Below are 21,081 nucleotides of genomic sequence, written 5' to 3'. Positions count from 1 at the left end.
TAGATAAGCATTTTCATTTTTTATATAAAAGTTCAGTTTTACATAAATACATTATATAGCACTCAGTGGTTGCCAGCTGATGAACTGAATATATCACAAAAAAATCAGATTTTTTCCTCCAAACAGATCCTCAACAATGTCCTGATCTCCAAGTAGACCAGTCATACTCTGCCAGAGCATGTCAGTGGTTACTGCAGAGGCACTGGCCACATGCAAGCTCTCCAGTTTGTCTGCTTGGGTTGAATAAGATCTTGACTATCCAACTCATTTAGTGTACTATTGGTTCTCAACACCCCAACAATATGCACAAACAGCAGCATTTATCTGACAAAGATTACTCAGAAAGTGCAGAAAGTGATTGAGCTACAGCGGTATGTACCTCTGTGAATTTTTCAGGATGAAATTGTTCCAAGACCTCGAAGAATGAGGTGGGGGGGGGGGGGGTTGTATTCTTGCAAATGACACAATCCTTCGTGAGCACCTACTTATCCTCAGTTCAATGCATCTGTATACATTCCTGAACATAAAGTGAGGGCAAATAACATATGGAAACAAGAAACGTGGCAGCACAGACACCACCAGTGCACTGTACATGTGCAATGTGCTTGGTGCAAAAATCATAATTTACAGACCAAACATGCTATCTGGTGATTCATAATATCCACTGTAAGGATATATGTCCATCATGGAAATTTACTGTCATGTTCACAGTATGGGGTTGTATTTCTCATCCTGTGCATATTAGCATTATGTATTCTACATGTGTGAATGGTATAATCAGTCTGCCTCTGTAGCTCAGTGGCCAGTGTGTGTGACGGCAGTGCAAGGTACCCACCAGGTTCAATTCCCGGTTACTGCCAGGGACTTTCCCTTTGGGGAGAACTGGAAAGGGATGCACTCAGCCTCATGATGGTAATTGAGGAGGTACTTGATTTAGAAGTAGCAACTCCATGTCAAGAAAACTGATAGCAACCAGTTTTCTGTGATGATGTTTGGAAGCTGCTTATTTGCACACATTATTTAAGTTGTAAATAAGCCACAGCAAGGGAGCTTGGTTGATATTGCATTAGGTCCTCAGTAGTACTTGGTAAATAACATATTTGTCAAAGCCACTTCTTTTTGACTAACAGTTTATGCTTTCTGCATCCATAATGGTTTCCTTTATGAAAAAAGCTAATGAGAGGTAATACGTGACTGAATAGCAGAGAAGCAGGTGGCATGGGAGTCATCAGATGTGTACCACTATGTGGAAAATATTACAGAATTAATAATTAATAGTTTTGTTGCCAAAAAATTCTTTTTTCAAGAACTCTATTACAAGCGACATACTATTATGTGACAGATTGAAAGATAACTTTCTTCTTTACAATTTCAGGTATTTAGAGTACCAGAAACAGCAACAGTTCTTTTGAGGTATGTAGTTCTTGTTCATTTAAATTTGGTACCTTTCACATTGGTTCACAATTTTGAACAAATATTGTGCTGATGTTTGTGTACCTGTCAATTAATGTCACAATTTCTTTATCTGTTTTCTAGTGGTGGGATAAAATTCACAGATCTCTCAGCACAAGAGGGTGAGTACAATTGTCAGTAATGTACATAACAATGTGAATGCAGCCTTCTACACTTTGTCTTCTCCTTGTCTGTGTGCTCGCAAGTACTGCGGAATGCACTTGTGTATATACTAATTCTTGAAGAGAAGAGGACCTTGATACTGATTTACTGTGTGTGTGTGTGTGTGTGTTCCTAACGCATGGTAAATGTTAAGTGTTGGACTGATTCTTGTGATCCACTAACAGTGGTAAATAATTGAGCAAACTGTATTGTACAAAGTATTGAATTATCATTCTGATGGCATTACAGGTACGGGACAGTATAAGGACATAGTAATTTGAGACAGGACAGTAAATTGTTAGTGTTGATAGTGTACCTATTTCACATGCCTGTTGACATGTGTACTAACTGCTGTTGCTCCATTGTATTTTTAGCATTTCCTGTTGCTTCTGTCAGGTGCAATGTTTAAGTCTGTATATTTTATTAGTCATAATTATTCTGGTCACATCTTGTTGCTGGAACAAATTGGGTGCAATTGAGACTATTGTAAGTATCCTTTCTAACCAAAGTTTATTTAATATACCTTATGCAGTGGTGTTAGCTTTCCAGCGTTGTAGACTTAGTTGCTCTGACACCTGAAGGTCTTAAGATCTTAATCATGGCCTTCTGCACCATTATAATGTTTTAAAACTTTGCTCTCTTAGCCCTGTCCTAAGCTGTTCTTTTTTAGCATTTTTAGTCTACAAAACTTTGTCTGGTTCCTATATACTCAAAATTTATGTATGGCCGTGTTTCACCAAAGTGAAATTTCTCCATGGTCTAACTTAAAGTGTTTGTTCATAACATCTGAAAGGAGGAGACATGATGGCTAAGCAGTGTATTTATGTAGCTAATGATATATTGATGTTTTTGTTTTGATTTGGGGAGAAATATTATGCATTTAATGTAACGACCATACTGCTTGCTAGAGTATAATCAAATTGAATAATCAGAGAAAAACTGTGTGAGCTGGGGTAGGTAAACACAGGCATGTAATAAATAATTTGTTTTTTTCATCTCTTTGGATGCAAGTAAACAGAAAATAATGATAAACAAAGTTATTAGCTTCCAAGGTAAAATAAGACATCAACTTTACTCTGAATAGTTTTGAAATAACAATGTACATTTAATATTCACATTCATTGTTTTTGCTAACTTATAACCAGACTGGAGCAGACTGCAAGCAGGGGAAATGAAATTTCTCAGAGCAATTAAGGGAAAACAAGAGTGGACAGAGTAAGGAATGTAGAGATTAGGAAGGACCTTAAACTAGAAAGTATGAGAGAAGAAATTGAAGAAAAAAAAGATTAAGATGGTATGGGCATGTTAAAAGGATGCATGGGCACTCTCTCCCCAAAATTATGGAAGAACTAAAGATGGATGGGAAAAGACCTAGAGGGCGCCCAAGAACATGGTGGAAAATGGGAGTGAGAATATCTGTAGGAAGGAGAGATGTGACCTGGCAGCAAGTGGAGGAAGAAAAGTGGTGGGGGGACCGAGCCAAATGGAGAGGACTTGTCAGCACGCAGACCCGGCAGTAGCTGAAGTGGGATTCGGATATAGACAGACAACCAGTGAGGCCCCCTGCGGGTCTGGAGGTATTCCTGCCTGTTGTAAGAAGCAACTAAAAGGAGTCCCACATGTTTCAGCCTTTGTGATGGTCCCCTGTAGGGTTTGACCTCCATTTTTCAAAATTTTCCCAAAGAGCAAACACAGGGGTAGGGTGCCTTACATGGTCCCTAGTGTCAGTCGTGCATTGAGATCTTTAGCCCACTTTCTTGTCGCATTGCAGTCCCGCTCATTCTCTTTCTCTTTGGGTGAGGACATCTTCCTGGGTGTGTTTTTCCCCCATGCGCTATGCAGTGTCACTTTGTGCCGACGATGACCATGGACTTCTTTGCACCTCATATCTGGTACAGTAACCAGTCAGTTGTGGTGGGGCTGCCATGTACCCTGTTGATTGTAGCCCTCTGACAACACAGGAATCACTATGCTCATGCCTGCTCTGTTAACTCCCCATGTATGGCAAGGACCAGATGACCGTCACCCTGGGACATCAGGACTCCCAGCAATGGCCATCCTGCCAGACGGCAGTGAAGCTTATTCAACCTGGTACTTTGTATGTCCAAGAGGTGATGGGGAATCTTTCATGTCCATGAAGTCTGTTTTTTATGGAGCATTTGGAGGACAAGTTTGGTGAGGTGGAGGGCTTGTCCGAAATATGCTCTGGGTCAGTTTTGATAAAAACAGCATCCTCTGTCCAGTCATGGCATTACTCGCTTGTAGCAAGTTGGGGATGTTTGTTACCATCATGCCCATATGAGCTTAAATATAGTCCATGGTATTACATTCCACAGGGACCTCCTTCTGCAGTCTGACGACAAGCTGCGTGCAAATTTAGAGCAGCAAGGGGTTCATTTCATCCAGCGCGTCCATCGGGGTCTGAGGGATAATCAGGTTGCCACTGGTACCTTCATCTTGGCTTTTGAGGGTGACATATTGCCCGGGAAGGTCAAGGTGATGGTCTACCACTGTGATGTCAAGCCATACATCCCTCCCACAACATGGTGCTTTAAAAGTGCTGGAATTTTGGCCATATGTCTTCCCGCTGTACTTCCAGCATCCTGTGTTGAGATTGTGAACGTCCATTGCATCCCAATACTCCATGTGCCCCACCTCCCATCTGTGTCAGTTGCAGAGAGCATCATTCACCTTGTTCGCCAGACTGCAGGATTTTACAGAAAGAGAAGAAAATCATGGAATATAAGGCCCTGGACTGGCTGACCTACACTGATGCTAAGAGGAAATTTGAGCACCAACATCCTGTGGCTATGACCACTCATACATCGCCGCTATGAGAACAGTTGTTGCCCCCATCAATTCCTCAAATTCCGGGGATTTCAGTCCCCACTTTTGAGCCAGAGAAGTGTAAGGCTAATTCTGCTCCTCTCGCTAGGGAGGGTTCCCTTGGGGTCACTCCCTTCCCAGGTTTCTGCTAGTGGGAAAGATGACACCTGCCAGTGGCTGAAGAGCCCACAAGCAGCTGGTCGCAGGTCTTCACACTCATCCTCAGTCCCAGAGAAAGATTCAGTGAAGTTTTCCCAGCCAGGGAAACCCAAGGGACAGTGTGAGAAATCGAAAAAGAAGACCCCCAAGAACAAGGAATGTGTGGTGGCACCCACACCACCGCTACCTACAAGCTCTGCGTCTGAGGATGGGGTGGAGATCTGGCATCTGCTGAGGACCTGGATCTCACCAGACCTTCAGACACAATGGATATAGACTGCTTAGGCAAAAAGTCAGTGGCAGCAGGTGACCCTGAGGTGTAAACTGCTTCATTGAATGTTCCATGCCTTCCCAGTCTCACGATGATGTCATCCTCTAGTGGAATTGTGGCGGTTTTTTCCACCACCTGGCTGAGTTACGGCAACTGTTAAGCTTTACACATGCTTTCTGCATTGCCCTCCAGGAAACATGGTTACTGGGAATGTGAACCCCTGCCCTCTGTCGCTATAAGGGATATTACAGGAACTGTAGTGACTAAAATAGTGTCAGGTGAAGTTCTTGTTTATGTGCTAAACTCAGTCTGTAGTGAAATTGTGCCCCTTCAAACCCCTCTTGAAGCCATGGCTGTCAGAATATGGACAATGCAGGAAATAACTGTCTACATCCTCCAGGTGGTGCAGTACTCCTGAATGTATTTGCTGAACTGATTGATAAACTCTCTAAACCATTCCTACTTTTGGGAGATTAATGCCCATAACCCCTTGTGGGATGGCACCATGCTTACTGGCCAAGGCAGAGATGTCTAAACTTTGCTGTCTCAGTTCAACCTCTGCCTCTTAAATACTGGGGCTGCCACACATTTCACTGTGGCTCATGGTAGTTACTCGGCCATTGATTTATCAATTTGCAGCCCAGGACTTCTCCCAACTATCCACTGCAGAGCACATGACCTGTGTGGTAGTGACCACTTCCCCATCTTCCTGTCACTGACCTGGCATCAGGCCCACAGACGCCTGCCCAGATGGGCTTTAAACAAGGCGGACTAGGAAACTTTCACCTCTGCTGTCACTGTTGAATCTCCCCCACATGGGAACATTGATGTGATGGTTCAGCAGGTGACTATCACAATCGTTTCTGCGGCAGAAAATGTAATCCCTCGCTCTTTAGGGTGGCCCCGGCAAAAGACAGTCCCTTGGTAGTCTCCAGAAGTCACTGAGGCAATTATAGTGTGTCGGCGAGCTGTACAGTGACATAAGCGGCACCCATCTCTAGGTGTCCTTGGCATTACCATCAATGGTGTGCTATGTACTGACGCAAACGTGATTGCCGAGCACTTTGCTGAGCACTATTCTCGAGCCTCTGCATTGGAGAACTACCCCCCAGCCTTTCGCACCTTCAAACTGTGGATGGAAAGGAAATTCCTCTTGTTCACTGCACGCCATAGTGAACCCTATAAGACCCCACCTAGAGAGTGGGAGCTCCTGGGCCGGATTGGATCTTGTCAGATGATTAAACACCTCTCATCTGACTACAAGTGACATCTCATCGTCTTCAACCAAATCTGGTGCGATGGCATCTTTCCATCGCAATTGCAGTAGAGCACCATTGTTCCAGTGCTCAGACCTGTTTGAAATCCACTTGATGTGGATAGCTATTGGCCCATCAGCCTCACCAACGTTGTTTGTAAGCTGCTGGAACGTATGGTGTGTCAGCAGTTAGGTTGGGCCCTGGACTCAGGTGGCCTACTGGCTCCATCTCGGGGCATCTTCCAACAGGGTCACTCTACCACTGTTAATCTTGTGTCCCTCAAGTCTGCATCCAAACAGCTTTTTCCAGACACCACCACCTGGTTGCCGTCTTTTTTGATCTACACAAAGCGTATGACACCACCCCGTGACATCATATCCTTGCCACATTATACGAGTGGGGTCTCAGAGACCTGCTCCAGATTCTTACCCAGAATTTCCTGTTGCTCCATACTTACTGTGTCCAAGTTGGTGCCTCCCATAGTTCTGCTCCATATCCAGAAGATGGGGTCCCACAGGGCTCTGTATTGAGTGCCACTATTATTAGTGGCCATTAACGGTCTAGCAGCAGCTGTAGGGCCATCCGTCTCACGCTCTCTGTATGCGGATGACTTCTGCATTTTGTACTTCTCCATCAGTACTGGTGTTGCTGACCAGTGCCTACAGGGAACCATCCACAAGGCGCAGTCATGGGCTCTCGCCCATGGCTTCCAGTTTTCAGCCGCAAAGTGGTGTGTTGTGCGCTTCTGTCAGTGTCTTACCATTCATCCTGAACCAGAACTTTACCTTAATTATGATTCATTCACTGTAGTGGAGACATATAGATTCTTAGGACTGGCTTTTGACACCCGATTGGCTTGGCTTCCTCACCTTTGTCAGCTTAAGTGGAAGTGCTTGGCAGCACCTCAGTGCCCTCTTCTACCTGAGCAACACCAGCTGGGGTGCAGATCGCTCTATGCTGCTGCAGCTCTACAAAGCCCTTGTTCAATCCCGCCTAGACTATGGGAGTATGCTTTATGATTCAGCGGTGCCCTCAACGCTGAGTGTACTCGACCCAGTGCACCACTGTGGCATTCGCCTAGCAATGGGAGCTTTTAGAACGATTCCAGTGACCAGTGTCCTTGTGGAGGCCGGAGTCCCTCCATTGCAGATCTGATGTGCACAACTGCTCATCAGTTACGTTGCACACACTCATTTTTCTCCTGAGCTTCCGAATTACCGTCTCCTTTTTCACCCCTTGGCAGTTCATCTCCCGTACCGGCAGCCCAAGTCAGTGCTAACGATTGCAGTTTGCATGTAATCCCTTCTGTCTGGAGTCCTTCCCTTTACCACCTCCAATCCAGGTCCATCTGCATACACGTCCATGGTGTAAACCTAGGCCGCAGATTTGTCTGGACCTTAGGCATGACCTAAGGACTCAGTTACTCCTGCCACTGTCCGTTGCCACTTCCTCTAGATTCTTGACGTGTTCCGGGGCTATGAAGTGGTTTACACCGACGGCCCGATGGCTGATGGTCATGTTGGCTCCGCCTACATCCACAGAGGCCATTTTGAACAGCATTCCTTGCCCGATGGCTGCAGTGTATTCACTGCAGAGCTGGTGGCTGTCTCTTGTGTACTTCTGTATATCTGTTCATGCCCCGGGAAATCGTTTCTCCTGTATACTGGCTCCTTGAGTAGCCTATAATCTATTGATCAGTGCTACCCTCGCCATCCTTTGGTAGCATCCATCCAGAAGACCATTTATGCCCTGGACCGGTCCCATCGTTCAGTGGTGTTTGTGTGGACCCCAGGACACTTCGGCATCACAGACAACGAACTTGCCAACAGGCTGGCCAAACTGGCTACACAGAAACCTTCCGGAGATGGGAATCTCTGAACCTGACCCGCATTCTGACATATGCCATAGGGTTTTTAGGCTGTGGGAAATGGAATGGCATAACAGTACACACAACAAACTGCATGTCATTAAGGAGACTACAAATATGTGGAAGTCTTCCATGCGGGCCTCTTGCAGGGAATCAGTTGTCCTCTGCCTGCTCCACATTGCCCACGTGTGGATTGATGATTCCCCCCCCTCCCCCCCCGGTATTGTTGGTCTGGGCGGACGTGACAAGACATCTGTTAAAGTTGATTGTTGATTCCTTTGCTCTTTTTTTTTTTATTACAGAGGGCGAGCAACCCTCTGACTGAACACGCTGAGCTACTATGCCAGCGACTTGGGTGACCCATGGTTACCTCCTGCACCGTGAACAACCGCCTGAGTGTCGATACAGTGCCCAGTTGACAGTTGCCCATTCTCTGGTGCACTGTCCCACTTTGACTGCCCAGTGACGAAATCTTGGGTTACCGGACTCTTTGCTACTAATTTTATCTGACAACGCCTCATTGGCTGATTTAGTTTTACGTTTTATTTGTGAGGGTGGGTTTTATCATTTGATCTAAGTTTTAGTGCATGTCCTTTGTCCCTCTGTGTCCTCCATCCTAGTGATTCTAGGGTGGAGGTTTTAATGTGTTGCAGGATGCCTGGCTTCTCCTTTTTTATTCTCATAGTCAGCCATGGTAATCTGCTTTGTTGTTTTAATCTCTTCATCCCGTTTCTTGTGTTTCTGTCAACGGTCTTGTGATTTTTTTTCCTTTCATTCTGTTTTGAATTGTCAGTCTCGTCCGTTTTATTCACACGCTTGTGGCATTGTTTTATTTGGAACAAGGGACTGATCATCTCGTAGTTTGGTCCCTTTCCCCCTCTTTTAATCCAACCAACTTAAAACCAGTGACCCCTCCAACCTAACCTAGATCTTGGTCTAAACTACAGATATGTCTGTCACCACAATGTAGTTTCCTTCATTGAGATGAAATCATTAATTATATTACAATGCAGAAATGCTGTAATTATCAGTAACAGAAAGGATTCTAAGGAGAAGAATTAGAAAATAATGAAGTGATCTTGTACAGAGTGTGATCGATTCATATAATTTAGGCAACCGCTGCCACAATACTTATTTTAGATTAAATCATTGTAACATTTCAGCGTGAACGATGTGGAAACGTGAACTTTTGGAGCCATTTGCTTCTGTTAGAAGGGTTGAAGTAAAAGAAAGTGGGATGAAGGAAAAGGACTCGTGAGTTTTGGGAAAAGGGAAGAGTTACAGAAATCTCACCCAGAACTCCAGATTAGGTGAGACTTGCTACAGAGTAGAAGGAAAATGCCCTGACTCCCTCACATCATTTTTCTCTGATGTTTCAGCAGATATTTGCAACTTTGTTTTTGCTATGTGTAACTGGAGTCGGATCAAATAAATATTGACCATCACATCTTTCATGTGGTGCCCAGTGTACAAACTGAATAATTTTTAAAGGGGAATTCTAGGTGCCCACTCAATTAACCTGTCCCAAATTAGTTAAGTGTGAAATTTGTTTTACCATTGCGTATTAATAGGTGCAATAAAACACTAAGAATAACGAGAGCTTTAGCAGCCTCTCATCTGCCAATGATTGTTGGCTATCTGTAACTTGGCACGGATACAGGTTGCAAGCATCTGGTCTATATTGCAAACACAGGCTGCATCTGGATGGCCTTTCATAAGGTTTAGCCTTTATTTTGTGTGGGCTGTGGAGGTGGTTTTCCATTTCCATGGAGATGATTGCCAGATGCTCTAATCATGATGCTTCTTGTAATCTATTTCTTGGTGTTAAACACAGTTAGCATCTGCTGTGTGTCTGTGTGTAGCTTTTAATCTATCATGATATGTTTGTTCTGCAACATGAGCTCAGTGCAGCATATATCATCTTATGGTACAGTGTAACTACTGTTGCTGCTCACACTGATTTACTTTTCCAATGCCAACCCCAGATGTTGTATTTTTATGCTTAAATGTTCTGTCTGTTGTCACATCTGAGTTAGTACATTCCTTTTGCTGCCACAATTAACACTTATTACTTACCTATCATTGCAGCCATTCTGTCAAAATTAAACTACCATCTCTGAAGTTAAATGATTAATCAGTTTTTATTTTCTTTCCCTACATTAACTACTAAAATGATGGTTCTGATATAACTTAGTGTGTGTCTTGAAGGACAGATATTCGTGGCTTAACTGCCAATCACACAATTGGTACACAGTTACAAATCTTTAAAAAATTAACCCCAAGGTAAGCAGTATGGCAGTGGGTGCAGGGCTGTTTACATAGGTCTTTACTATCTGACCTCGAGGGCAGATGTCCAATCACAATTGTGCTGTTATCACCATGATGGAGATGATCTGTCTGCAGCCACTTCAACTTCCCTACCTACTAATGGGCCTAATATAGATTTTGACAAGACCTGTCACTTCCCTAATTCGTGTAAGGATGAAAGATGTTGATAAAATAAAATTATCATGTGTGCAATTTATTGAAATTGTAAAAGTCGTGACTTTTCAGACAGTTGAAACAACACACATGGACAGACTTTATGATATCTCTTAATACTTTCTCAATTTATTAGACTTTAATTTTCTTAGTTTGTGGACTATATAATCATAATTTCTTTCTCATATTTTTATTAAGCTAGTATTCTGAAATGGGTTGTCAGAATAAGTATGTAATTCTGTATTAACTCCACTGTCCTGTCACTCTTGTCATTAAACTAATAAACCCACATCCACTCACTTCACAAGTAGACTGATCATGCATGGGTCTAAGAGACAACTCACAATTCTGTGAAGTTTTCACACAATAGTGATTTCCCCCAGGGGTCCACAACTCTTTTGTGGATACGTGCGTAGTGAGCACGAGACCCTGAGCTAATGTGGCCCTCCTTCCTTTCCGGGCTGCATACCTTCCTTTTTCCGCATCCTTCCCCATCTCCCATCTTCACCCCCCCCCCCCTTTCACCTCCGCCTCATTCCTTCCCTTTCACCCCTCTGGGAGTATGTTTTGTACCTATGTCCGGAGATAGACGCTAAAAAATGTAACACATTTTTCGCTTTCTCTGCGTGCAAGTCTTCGTCCTTCCTTTGTCCTTCTCTTTTCCTTACCTCTTCTTTTTACCCTTTTCTCCACTGCGACGTTTGAGACCTCTCTTCTTTCCTTTGCCTTTCTTTGTTTTTCCCTTTCTCTTTTTTCCTCCCTGTGCATGTCTGAAGGCAGACCCACGCATTTCTATGCGTAGCCGGTGACGGGGTGATGCGTAATTCCCTGCCCCGGGTAGACAGGTAGGACACGTACGTACCCCCTGGTAACGACCAGGCCCAGGGAGGGGTGATTACCCGAGCTGATTGGTCCGTCCGTCCATTTCTCGGGAGGTGTGAACAATCACCTACGGTGGGAGTGCCCTCAGAGAGAGCCCCCATAAGGGAGGAGCGCACCGGTAATCATTGGGGATACTTCCACAATGGTTTCCTCATCATCTACTGTGTCTGCTCACAATCGTAAGTTCAGTGAGTCTCCGCCACAGACAGGTCTTCCATCGTTGCCACAGTTCCTTGTTGTTTCTCGATCTGACGAAGGTCACGACTTCTCTACGGTCAACCCTTTCATTATTCAGAAAGTTGTCGACGCAATTGCAGGTCCTGTAAAGTCTTGTTCCAGATTACGGAATGGCACCTTGTTGTTAGAAACAGTCAATGCCCTCCAGGCACAAAAATTGCTGCGTACTTCATTGCTCCACACCTTCCCTGTCCGGGTTGAAGCGCACCACACTTTAAATTCCTCGCATGGAGTCGTTTATACACGCTCCCTCGATGGATTGTCTGACGAAATTCAGCACTACCTGTCTGACCAGCGCATAACAGCTGTTCATCGAGTTATGAAAAGGGTTGACACGAACATCATTCCAACCCTGTCTTCTTGACATTTGACGAAGTTCAACTCCCATCGAAAATCAAAGCAGGCTATGAGATAATTTCCATTCGCCCTTACGTCCCAAACCCTACGCGTTGCTATCGGTGTCAGCGGTTCAGCGACACCAGCCAGTCCTGTTCCAATGCGGCCAAATGTGTTACGTGTGGCAAGGATGCCAATGAGGGTGCTTGTCCACCTCCATCCCCTCGCTGCATCAACTGTATGGGTGACCACGCTGCTTCCTCTTGAGATTGCCCCATTTTTAAAGACGAAAAGCTCATCCAGGAAATCAGAGTTAAGGAAAAGGTGTCGACCTTTGCTGCTCGAAAATTATTCGCCAGTCGAAAACCCACTGCACCTCAGACAGGAAAATACAGCACTGTCCTTGCTTCTCCTCGGCTAACAAAGGAGGTAGCCACGCAGACATGTGACCTCACCTTTAGTGCCACGGTCGTCAGATCGGCCAGCGCAAAGATCGTCCGTTAAACCTCACCACTTTCGCCTGCCGACTCTATGGCTCACTTTTCATCGGGTTCTGCCAAATCTTGAGCCCAAAAGTCAGACACCAAGACTTCGAAAAAAGAGCATACTCGTGAAGATTTTTTACGTACCCCAACTTCACAACCATCGGTTCCTCCTTCATCTAAACATCATATTTCCAAGAAGGCTACTAAGAAACCCAGTTCATCTCCTTCTCTGCCAAGGCATGTCCCATCTACAGCACCACCTGGCTGAAATGGCCCTCGGCCGTCTTCTGTGTCGCCGAGGCGCACTGCTGGCGGCCAATCAACTGGCCGATCGCTGGTGGCAAGAGCTGCTCCTGAACAATCTATGGATCAGGATCTTCTGCCATCGGCTGAATGCCATTCCATGCTGTCGGTCGCAAGCTCTGAGCAGTTATTGAGTTGTCGGCAACCTTGGTCACATTCCTCCATTCTCTGTTCACCCTATGTCCATTATCCACTGGAATATCCGCAGCATTCGAGCCAATCGGGGAGAATTTTCTTACAATCCTACTCGCCGGTCATCTTCTGTCTTCAGGAAACAAAGCTGCATCCCCATGACCGCTTTGTTTTCCCCCATTTTCAGTCTGTCCAATTTGATCTCCCCTCTGTTGAAGGCACTCCAGCCCATGGAGGACTCATGATTCTTCTCCATGATACTCGCCATTATCACCCAATCCACTTAAACACTTCCTTCCAAGCTGTCGCTGTCCGTCTTTCCCTTTCTGGATATACCTTTTCTCTTTGTACTGTAGACATACCATCGTCCACATCAGTGGCACGAGCTGATCTCCTTCATCTTCTTGGTCAGCTTCCACCCCCCTATTTGCTGATTGGGGACTTCAATGCCCACCACCCACTTTGGGGATCTCCACATCCTTGTCCACGTGGCTCTCTATTGCTAGACGTCTTCCACCAAGCGGATCTAGTTTGCCTCAACACTGGGGTCCCTACATTTTTGTCTGCCTCCACGACAAATTTCTCTCATTTGGACCTTTCGGTCGGTACTGTTCCGCTAGCTCGGCGCTTCGAATGGTTCGCCCTTGATGATACACACTCGAGTGACCACTTTCCATGTGTCCTTAGACTGCAGCCTCAACTGCCATATATGCGCCCGTGACGCTGGAAGTTTGCCCAAGCCAATTGGACACTTTTTTCGTCTCTAGCGACATTCGATGACCATCACTTTCCCAGTGTTGACGATGAGGTCACACATATTACCGACGTTATTCTTACAGCTGCGGAACGTTCAATACCACGCACCTCCGAATTGCCCCGGTGCCCTCCAGTTCCTTGGTGGAACGAGGCGTGCCGTGATGCAATACGTGAGCGGCGACGTGCTCTTCGCATTTTCAGACACCATCCTACTTTGGCCAACTGTATCCGCTATAAGCAGTTTCGTGCGCGATGCCGTCGCGTCATCCGCGATAGCAAGAAGGCAAGCTGGAAATTCTTTATTGGCTCTTTTAACACCTTCACTCCCTCCTCGGAAGTTTGGAGTCGGCTTCGACGGTTCTCAGGCGCACCTAGTTTCTCCTGTCTCTGGGCTCACTGTCGCGCATGATACATTAGTGGACCCCGTTGCAATTTCTAACTCATTGGGTCAGCACTTTGCTGAGATTTCGAGCTCTGCAAATTACCCGCCAACATTTCTCCCGAAGAAACGTGTAGCGGAAGTGCAACCTCTTGCCTTAAACTCTCAAAATCGCGAAAGCTACAATACTGTTTTCTCCATGCGGGAACTCCAACATGCACTCTCTTCTTCTCGCTCCTCCGCCCCAGGACCGGGTGGTATCCACGTCCAAATGTTGCTGCATTTATCAACCCATAGTCTGCGTTATCTCCTTCGCCTTTATAATCAAATTTGGACCGACAGTACTTTTCCCAGACGATGGCGGGAAGCTATCATCGTTCCTGTTCAGAAACCTGGAAAGGACAAACATCTCCCCTCTAGCTATCACCCCATTTCTCTCACGAGTAGTGTATGTAAGGTTTTGGAGCGTATGGTGAATTGCCGTTTAGCATGGTGGCTGGAGTCCCGCAGTCTTTTAACACCTGCCCAATGCGGATTCCGAAAGCATCGTTCTGCAGTTGACCATCTTGTTGCTCTCTCCACTTATATCATGAACAACACCCTCCGTGTCCTGAATGGTACCTCCTGGGGAGTGGACCGAGTGGTCCTTCTCCGCCTCTATCGCACCTTAGTGCGCTCGAAATTGGACTATGGAAGCATAGTCTACTCCTCTGCTCGACCGTCTATTCTTCAGCGTCTCGACTCTATCCACCACCGTGGATTACGTTTAGTGTTTGGAGCTTTTTACACCAGCCCTGTGGAAAGCCTTTATGCTGAGACTGCTGAACCTCCGCTGTCCAATCGGTGAGCAGTCCTTCTGAGTCGTTATGTTAGCCATCAGTCTTCCATGCCTGCTAATCCAGCCCATGACATTTTTTTCAACACCTACTTTGATGTAGGGTATGCAGGCCGCCCCTCCTCCCTACCACTACCATGAGTCCGCTTCCGTCAACTGCTCCATTCTCTTTCCTTCCGCTTTCCTCAAACCTTCTTGACAACTTGGGGTACAGCACCGCCTTGGCTCCGTCCCCGGATCTGCCTGCTCCGTGACCTTTGTCAGTTTCCCAAGGATGGTACCCCTTCACTTGTTTATCGTCGGGCATTTTCTGCTCTGTGCACAAATGAAGGAAGCCACATTTATTTACACTGATGGCTCAAAAACATCGTTTGGTGTAGGGAGTGCCTATATTGTTGGCGACACCCCAAATCAGTTTAGGCTTACCGACCAGAGTTCGGTTTATACTGCGGAGCTTTACTCTGTTCTCCAGGCTGTCCACTACATCCACCGCCATCAGCGGATACAGTATGTTATCTGCTCAGATTCTCTCAGCTCTCCCCTCAGTCTCCAAGCTCTTTACCCTGACCACCCTCTGGTCCACCGGATTCAGGACTGTCTGCACTTGCTCCACCTGGGGGGCGTCTCGGTGGCGTTCCTCTGGCTCCCGGGACACGTTGGTATCTGTGGAAATGAGGCGGCCGATATAGCGGCCAAGGCTGCAGTCTCTTCTTCGGCCAGCTATTCAATTGATTCCCTTCGCTGATCTACGGAGTGTTTTATGCCGTCGTGTTGTTCTTTTATGGCACGCACATTGGTCGACACTTCCCCATAATAAATTGCGGGACCTGAAAGCTTTTCGTTGTGCTTGGACCTCTTCCTCCCGAACGCGTCGTCGGGAGGAAGTAATTTTAACTAGACTCCGGATAGGGCACTGTCTTTTTAGCCATCGACATCTTTTAAGCGGCGATCCTCCCCCACTCTGTCCCCACTGCTCTCAGCTGTGGACGGTAAGACACCTTTTACTTGAGTGCCCCTATTTTACTCCGTTACGTGCCTGTCTACAGCTGTCGCCTGATATATCTTCTATTTTAGCAGATGACATGTGCTCGGCCATTCGCGTTCTAGAGTTTATTAGTGCCAGTGAGATGACGTCAGTCATTTGAAGCTCTTTTTGGGGACAACCAACGCCCTTCTATAGTGGTTTTTTAAGCTTTCCTTCTGTTTTTAGTTTCTCCATTTTTTAGTTTCGTTCCCATTGCTGCTGGTTTCCAGTTTAGTTTTTTTACCTTTTCCTAAGTCACAGACCGGGCGCTAATGACCGTAGCAGTTTTGTGCTCTAAAACCATAAAAAGATAGTGATTTAATTTTGACTGCCACATATATGAATCAATTGGATCTGACACAATCCACTATGAAAGGGTGAGGTGCCTGCAGAATTGACCACATATCCAGTGCCTATGCTAAGGCCGCTAGCTATCTGGTGGCAGTTAGTCATGCTGTTTCAGGTGTATATATTACTGTCTGATCCACATTCTCAAGTTCCATCAGAAAATGGCCATGACAAAATCCATTCAAACAATAATAGTGGGATCTGTGAAAAATATTACTTTGTAGCTCTTAGTAGGCCCAGGGCTGGCACTATAGCAGTGTGCAAATAAGAAGGTAGTTGATGGGATGATGCACAGTGGCGAGGAGTGTATCATATGACACTCAGGCCAATAGCCTCATGCTGCCATGTCTGTCTGCAGCATGTGCATCGAGCAGCATGCAGAGCAATAGTTTTCCAAATGTAGTCAGTCAGAAGCAGAAACTGTGGCCAGGTAGGCAACAGCAGAAGTAAGAGACAGGGAACAGGGCAGAGCACACTGGTGGTGATGAGTTATTTTGTCTGTGTGGAATGCATAGTGCTGCAGCCTCCTTATGTGCACCCGACTACAGCAGTCACCTTGGATGTTAACCTTACATTGTCCTTGTTACAGAGGTCTGGGGTTATTGTAAAAATATTTGAGAATGGAAGCATGTGTACTCCATATTCTATTTTCAGAAAAATGTTTCATAACATGTTATGCCAGCACTGCAAATGCCAAACTATACTAATACCTCTAACCTGAGGGATAACTTAAACTGCTCTGTGACGTGACATGAATTTTAGAGCAGATGAAACAAATTTGCAGTACAAAATCCCTTGTCTGCTCATTCTCTGGGCTATCCAGTGTATGGACCTTAAATAGTTCAGCACTCTCTTTTTCACAAACAGTGTCTATGGAAAGAGTTGATTTTTTGGAGTACCAGACCTGCCCCATTTTCATAAGTGACCAAAGGTAAAGAATCAAACAAAAACGCTTTGAAACATTTTGTAAAGTTAGTTTGTAAAGGTAGGATGGTAAGGGCAGTTGACTCAAGGGAAACTTTTGGAAGCAATGATTATGAAAAGTTGATTTGTGCATCTGTAAAGAATTGTCCATCTACTGAAAATAATAACCACCATTACTGACAATGTATGAAAAGACATTGCTACTGACTGAAAGAAGACACACAGAGCTGCTGCAGGTACAATTAAGATACTCTCACAACACTTTCAGCTGCAATTTTTCTCTCTCTCTCTCTCTCTCTCTCTCTCTCACACACACACACACACACACACACACACACACACATATATATATATATATATATATATATATATATACACCTTCTGTGCACATGACTGCCATCTCTAGTGTCTTGGCTGGAATGCATGACCAAGATGCTGGAGCTGATGGTTGTGTGTGTGTGTGTGTGTGTGTGTGTGTGTGTGTGTGTGTGTGTGTGTGTGTTACTGATGAAGGCTGTGGCTGAAAGCTTTGTGAGAGTTTTTTAATTGTGCCTATAGCAATTTGACATGTCTTCTTTATGGTAAGTAGCAATCTGTCTTTTTCTATATTGTGGATATTCCTACCTGGAGTTTCCGTTGTTTGAAACACCATTATTGGCATGTTACACACATATATTGTCTTAAATAATTTAATACCTAAAACTGCTTGTTTCCTCATTATCTTCAATTTTTTGAAGTTTGTAATATTGCGCAGTGAAGCCAATAAACTAGAGAAAGCAGAAATAAAGTACAAAACCAAAGAAATAACATTCATTGCATAAATAAGAGGTGATAAAAGTTGGAAGTTATTCAGGAATGCCATGTGATGAATCATAGATTAGTATAATTTTCATAAATGATTGCTGAAAAATGGTACAATGAACTAAAAACAATCATTTGGATCAAAATTCCAGAGCATTTAGGATTGTTAAATTTAATGTAAAATGTGACTGGAAATATGCATTGTCTCTGTGTTGTGATAAAGTTTTTGGCTTTTTTAACTGTTTTGCATTTCAGGGGAAAATGAAAAATATAAAACTGAAATTCATAATCACTGCTCCAAAACTCATAAATCAGCAGATTTTCAGAATTCCTCAAAAGCTTTCAAAATAAAAGCACCTTTTACCGGGAGTATAGAATTAAGAAAGGGAATAGTATTGTTCTCCTCTGCAGTAACTGTATAGGTGAATCTTTGCAGTCTGCTCCTGCTACTGCTATTAGTCAAGTATGTTTTCTTAAACTACTTAGAAGAATGTGGTCAGTGTTTCAAGAATATTCATAAATGCAGGCACATTTGGTAGAAAGTAAACAGCAAGTAACATCATTCAGAGCCTGAAACACACTCCTATTGTGATGTGTTCATGTAAGGCACTACTTTTCACTTGCTTAATTTTTTTATCAAACAGTGGTTGTCACAAGTGTCTGAGAGAAGCAGGGTTTAAATCTTCATTTGGCCATTTGAGTTTAGGTATTGGTGGCTTTTGTAAGTCATTTTAGGTAAACTGCCAGAGGCCATTAAAGACAGTCTGATTGCTTAGTAGGCCCCCATTTCCTTTCTTACTTCAGTATCATCCTATCTCCTTCCTTCCCTTGTTAGATTAATCTATTAGAGGGAACTAGACCCATGTGGTTACCACATCATGTATGGATCAGGTACATAACTGCTTCATTGTTGAATAGTAATTTTGACTTGTGGGAATAAACTTAAAATGTATAGTATTTCTGCACCTCAGTTAAATGTGGGCAGAATCAACTGGCTGCCAAAGGCTTCACAAGAAGTGTTAGATTTTAGAGAGGATTGCCTTCCAGTTGCAAGAGCACACTTTCTACAGGCACATCTCCTGCTGATTCACCAAGAATAGTGGGGATTGTTTAAGACACTGTAATAACTTTGAGGGGAACAGAGTTCAAATCCTCATTTACCCATTCAGATTTAGGTTTCCCTAAGTCTCATAAGGAAAGTACCAAGGTATTTGCTTTGTAAAGGACATGAACAGTTTCTTCCTTATCTCTCTCCTATTCAGTTGTATGTTTCATTTGTAATAGCATTGTCATCTTCCAATGCACATCCTCTGTCATCTCAGGATCAAGAAACACATTTTCTGTGGCAGTTTATGTTGGGACTGCACTGGCAAATTTTCATTCCAACAGGCTTTCTTGATGTCTGAACCAATGAAACATCATGGTTGTAGGAAGAAGATCCCAAATGTCAAATGAAATTACTTTGATTTCCACCCAAACCCACTATAAGGTCATGGAAAACGATTACCTGCAGATATCATATTCTTGCTCCATCGTTGATGACTATCATGTGGAGTAAGACAATAGAGGCTTTGAAATGGCTATGTATAGTTAACTATATTAATTATATGCTTCTGGGTGTTAGGCTAATTTGTAGTTTCCATTTTATAAAATGGAATTAACAGCTTGGCTAAACTCTCAGAAGTGAAATGATCACGTATTAGAGACCATTGTAAGAGTATGAATTAAGATAAATTTTCATCAAAATTATGAAGTTGTATGTGTGAAATAATGCTTTAAATAGCTTAGAAGAAAAGTAATTAGCTTCTTCGGTGTCCTTAAACTGCTGTTAAAGCACAGTTACGTGTTCATAATGGAGGTTTCCCGAAGATCCAATGTCTTTGCTCAGAGTTACTGCAAAATTCTATAATCTGTTAAGTTTCAACTATAAGCAACATGCATTGTTTATGAAAATATTTCTTGCCTAATGATCATGCTGTATATCACCACTATACATCTTCTCTTTAAAGGAGTGCAGCTTCTGAAGTTATCATTGTAGGATAATTTTTAAACAGACAAAATGAAATTTCCTCAATCTGGCAGACTATTTGTTGGTAAAGAAACATTTGAAATCCTTTAGTTTTAAACAGAGTACAATTAGATTAATGCACACCCCCCTTACTTTTCTTTATGCTCTTGCAGAGATTGTAAATTGCAGTTCTTGTGATATACCTGGGGAATTGGCTATAGTATAATGGATCACCTGCAAGTAATGAGCAAAATTTTGAGTGTGAAGTACCACTTTGTTGGGAATTCATATGCTTTGAGGAAGATATTGACTTTGTTTCACCCACCAAAATATGTACAGACAGCTCTTGATGAACAGAGAATCAATTCCACATACATTAGTATACTAAAGAATATGTATTCCAATGTCATCAACTTCCATTTGATTCTATAGAGTAAGCAGAAACTCAGAGATGAGGGCAGAGTTAGCAAGAATTTTCTATAACATAAAATCTATTCCCAGCAGGCCAAAAGGTAGTTTCAGCACCCTTAAACTGCAAAAACATAGAAGGCATACATACTGAAGGGACATATCTGAACCTCTTTCATTTTACAGGTGTCATTGTAATATTTGCCTCAAGTTCAGATAAACTTAAGTAATGAATGAAGAACTTCATACAGCCAGTTTGAAAGTAGGCCTGAAAATCTCATGAGTCAAAGTAATGTATAACCTAATAAAGTGAAAAGAAAGTGTTATTAATTAACAGTGAAGTAGTAGAACTTGATGAGAGTTTGTGAGAGAAATTAAAGATGACTGGATGGACTATGAAATAGACTTGGAATGCTTTTTGTTTACACAACAGTGTTTCCAAAAGATGATTGTGACGAGTTTAAAAGGGGAAGCTTACAACTGGTGTACGGCACCAGTTCTGACTTCCATCAGTGACACACAAACTTTTCCTATGAAAACCATTCAAAAACTGAGTGTCACTCAGTTAACAATGGAGAGGTGGATGTTGTTAATTAGTAAGAGGGGTAGGAAGACAAACAAATTGATTAGGGAATGGTCAGGAAGAAAGACACATTATGGCATAACACAAATGAAACTGAACTGGGAAGAGCACATGACCAGACGAATTGATGGTAGCTGGTTGAGGAAATTCTTTGCTAGACTGCCTG

General features: G+C 43.7%; 1 protein-coding gene across 2 annotated transcripts in view; it reads left to right on the top strand.

Annotated features, from left to right (window-relative positions):
* Window positions 1-21,081, top strand: part of LOC126191480 (TRPL translocation defect protein 14) — a 186,035-nt gene that overhangs the window by 5,376 nt on the left and 159,578 nt on the right. For both annotated transcript variants that reach the window (XM_049932375.1, XM_049932367.1), the window contains exons 3-4: window positions 1,376-1,413; window positions 1,537-1,574. In XM_049932375.1, the coding sequence (XP_049788332.1) occupies window positions 1,376-1,413; window positions 1,537-1,574 (76 nt within the window). The remainder of the gene's footprint in view (window positions 1-1,375; window positions 1,414-1,536; window positions 1,575-21,081) is intronic.

Source organism: Schistocerca cancellata, chromosome 1 (assembly GCF_023864275.1).
Source record: "Schistocerca cancellata isolate TAMUIC-IGC-003103 chromosome 1, iqSchCanc2.1, whole genome shotgun sequence".
NCBI lineage: Eukaryota > Metazoa > Arthropoda > Insecta > Orthoptera > Acrididae > Schistocerca > Schistocerca cancellata.
The sequence above is the reverse complement of the archived record's forward strand: the minus strand, read 5'-3'. Positions and strand labels throughout refer to the sequence as shown.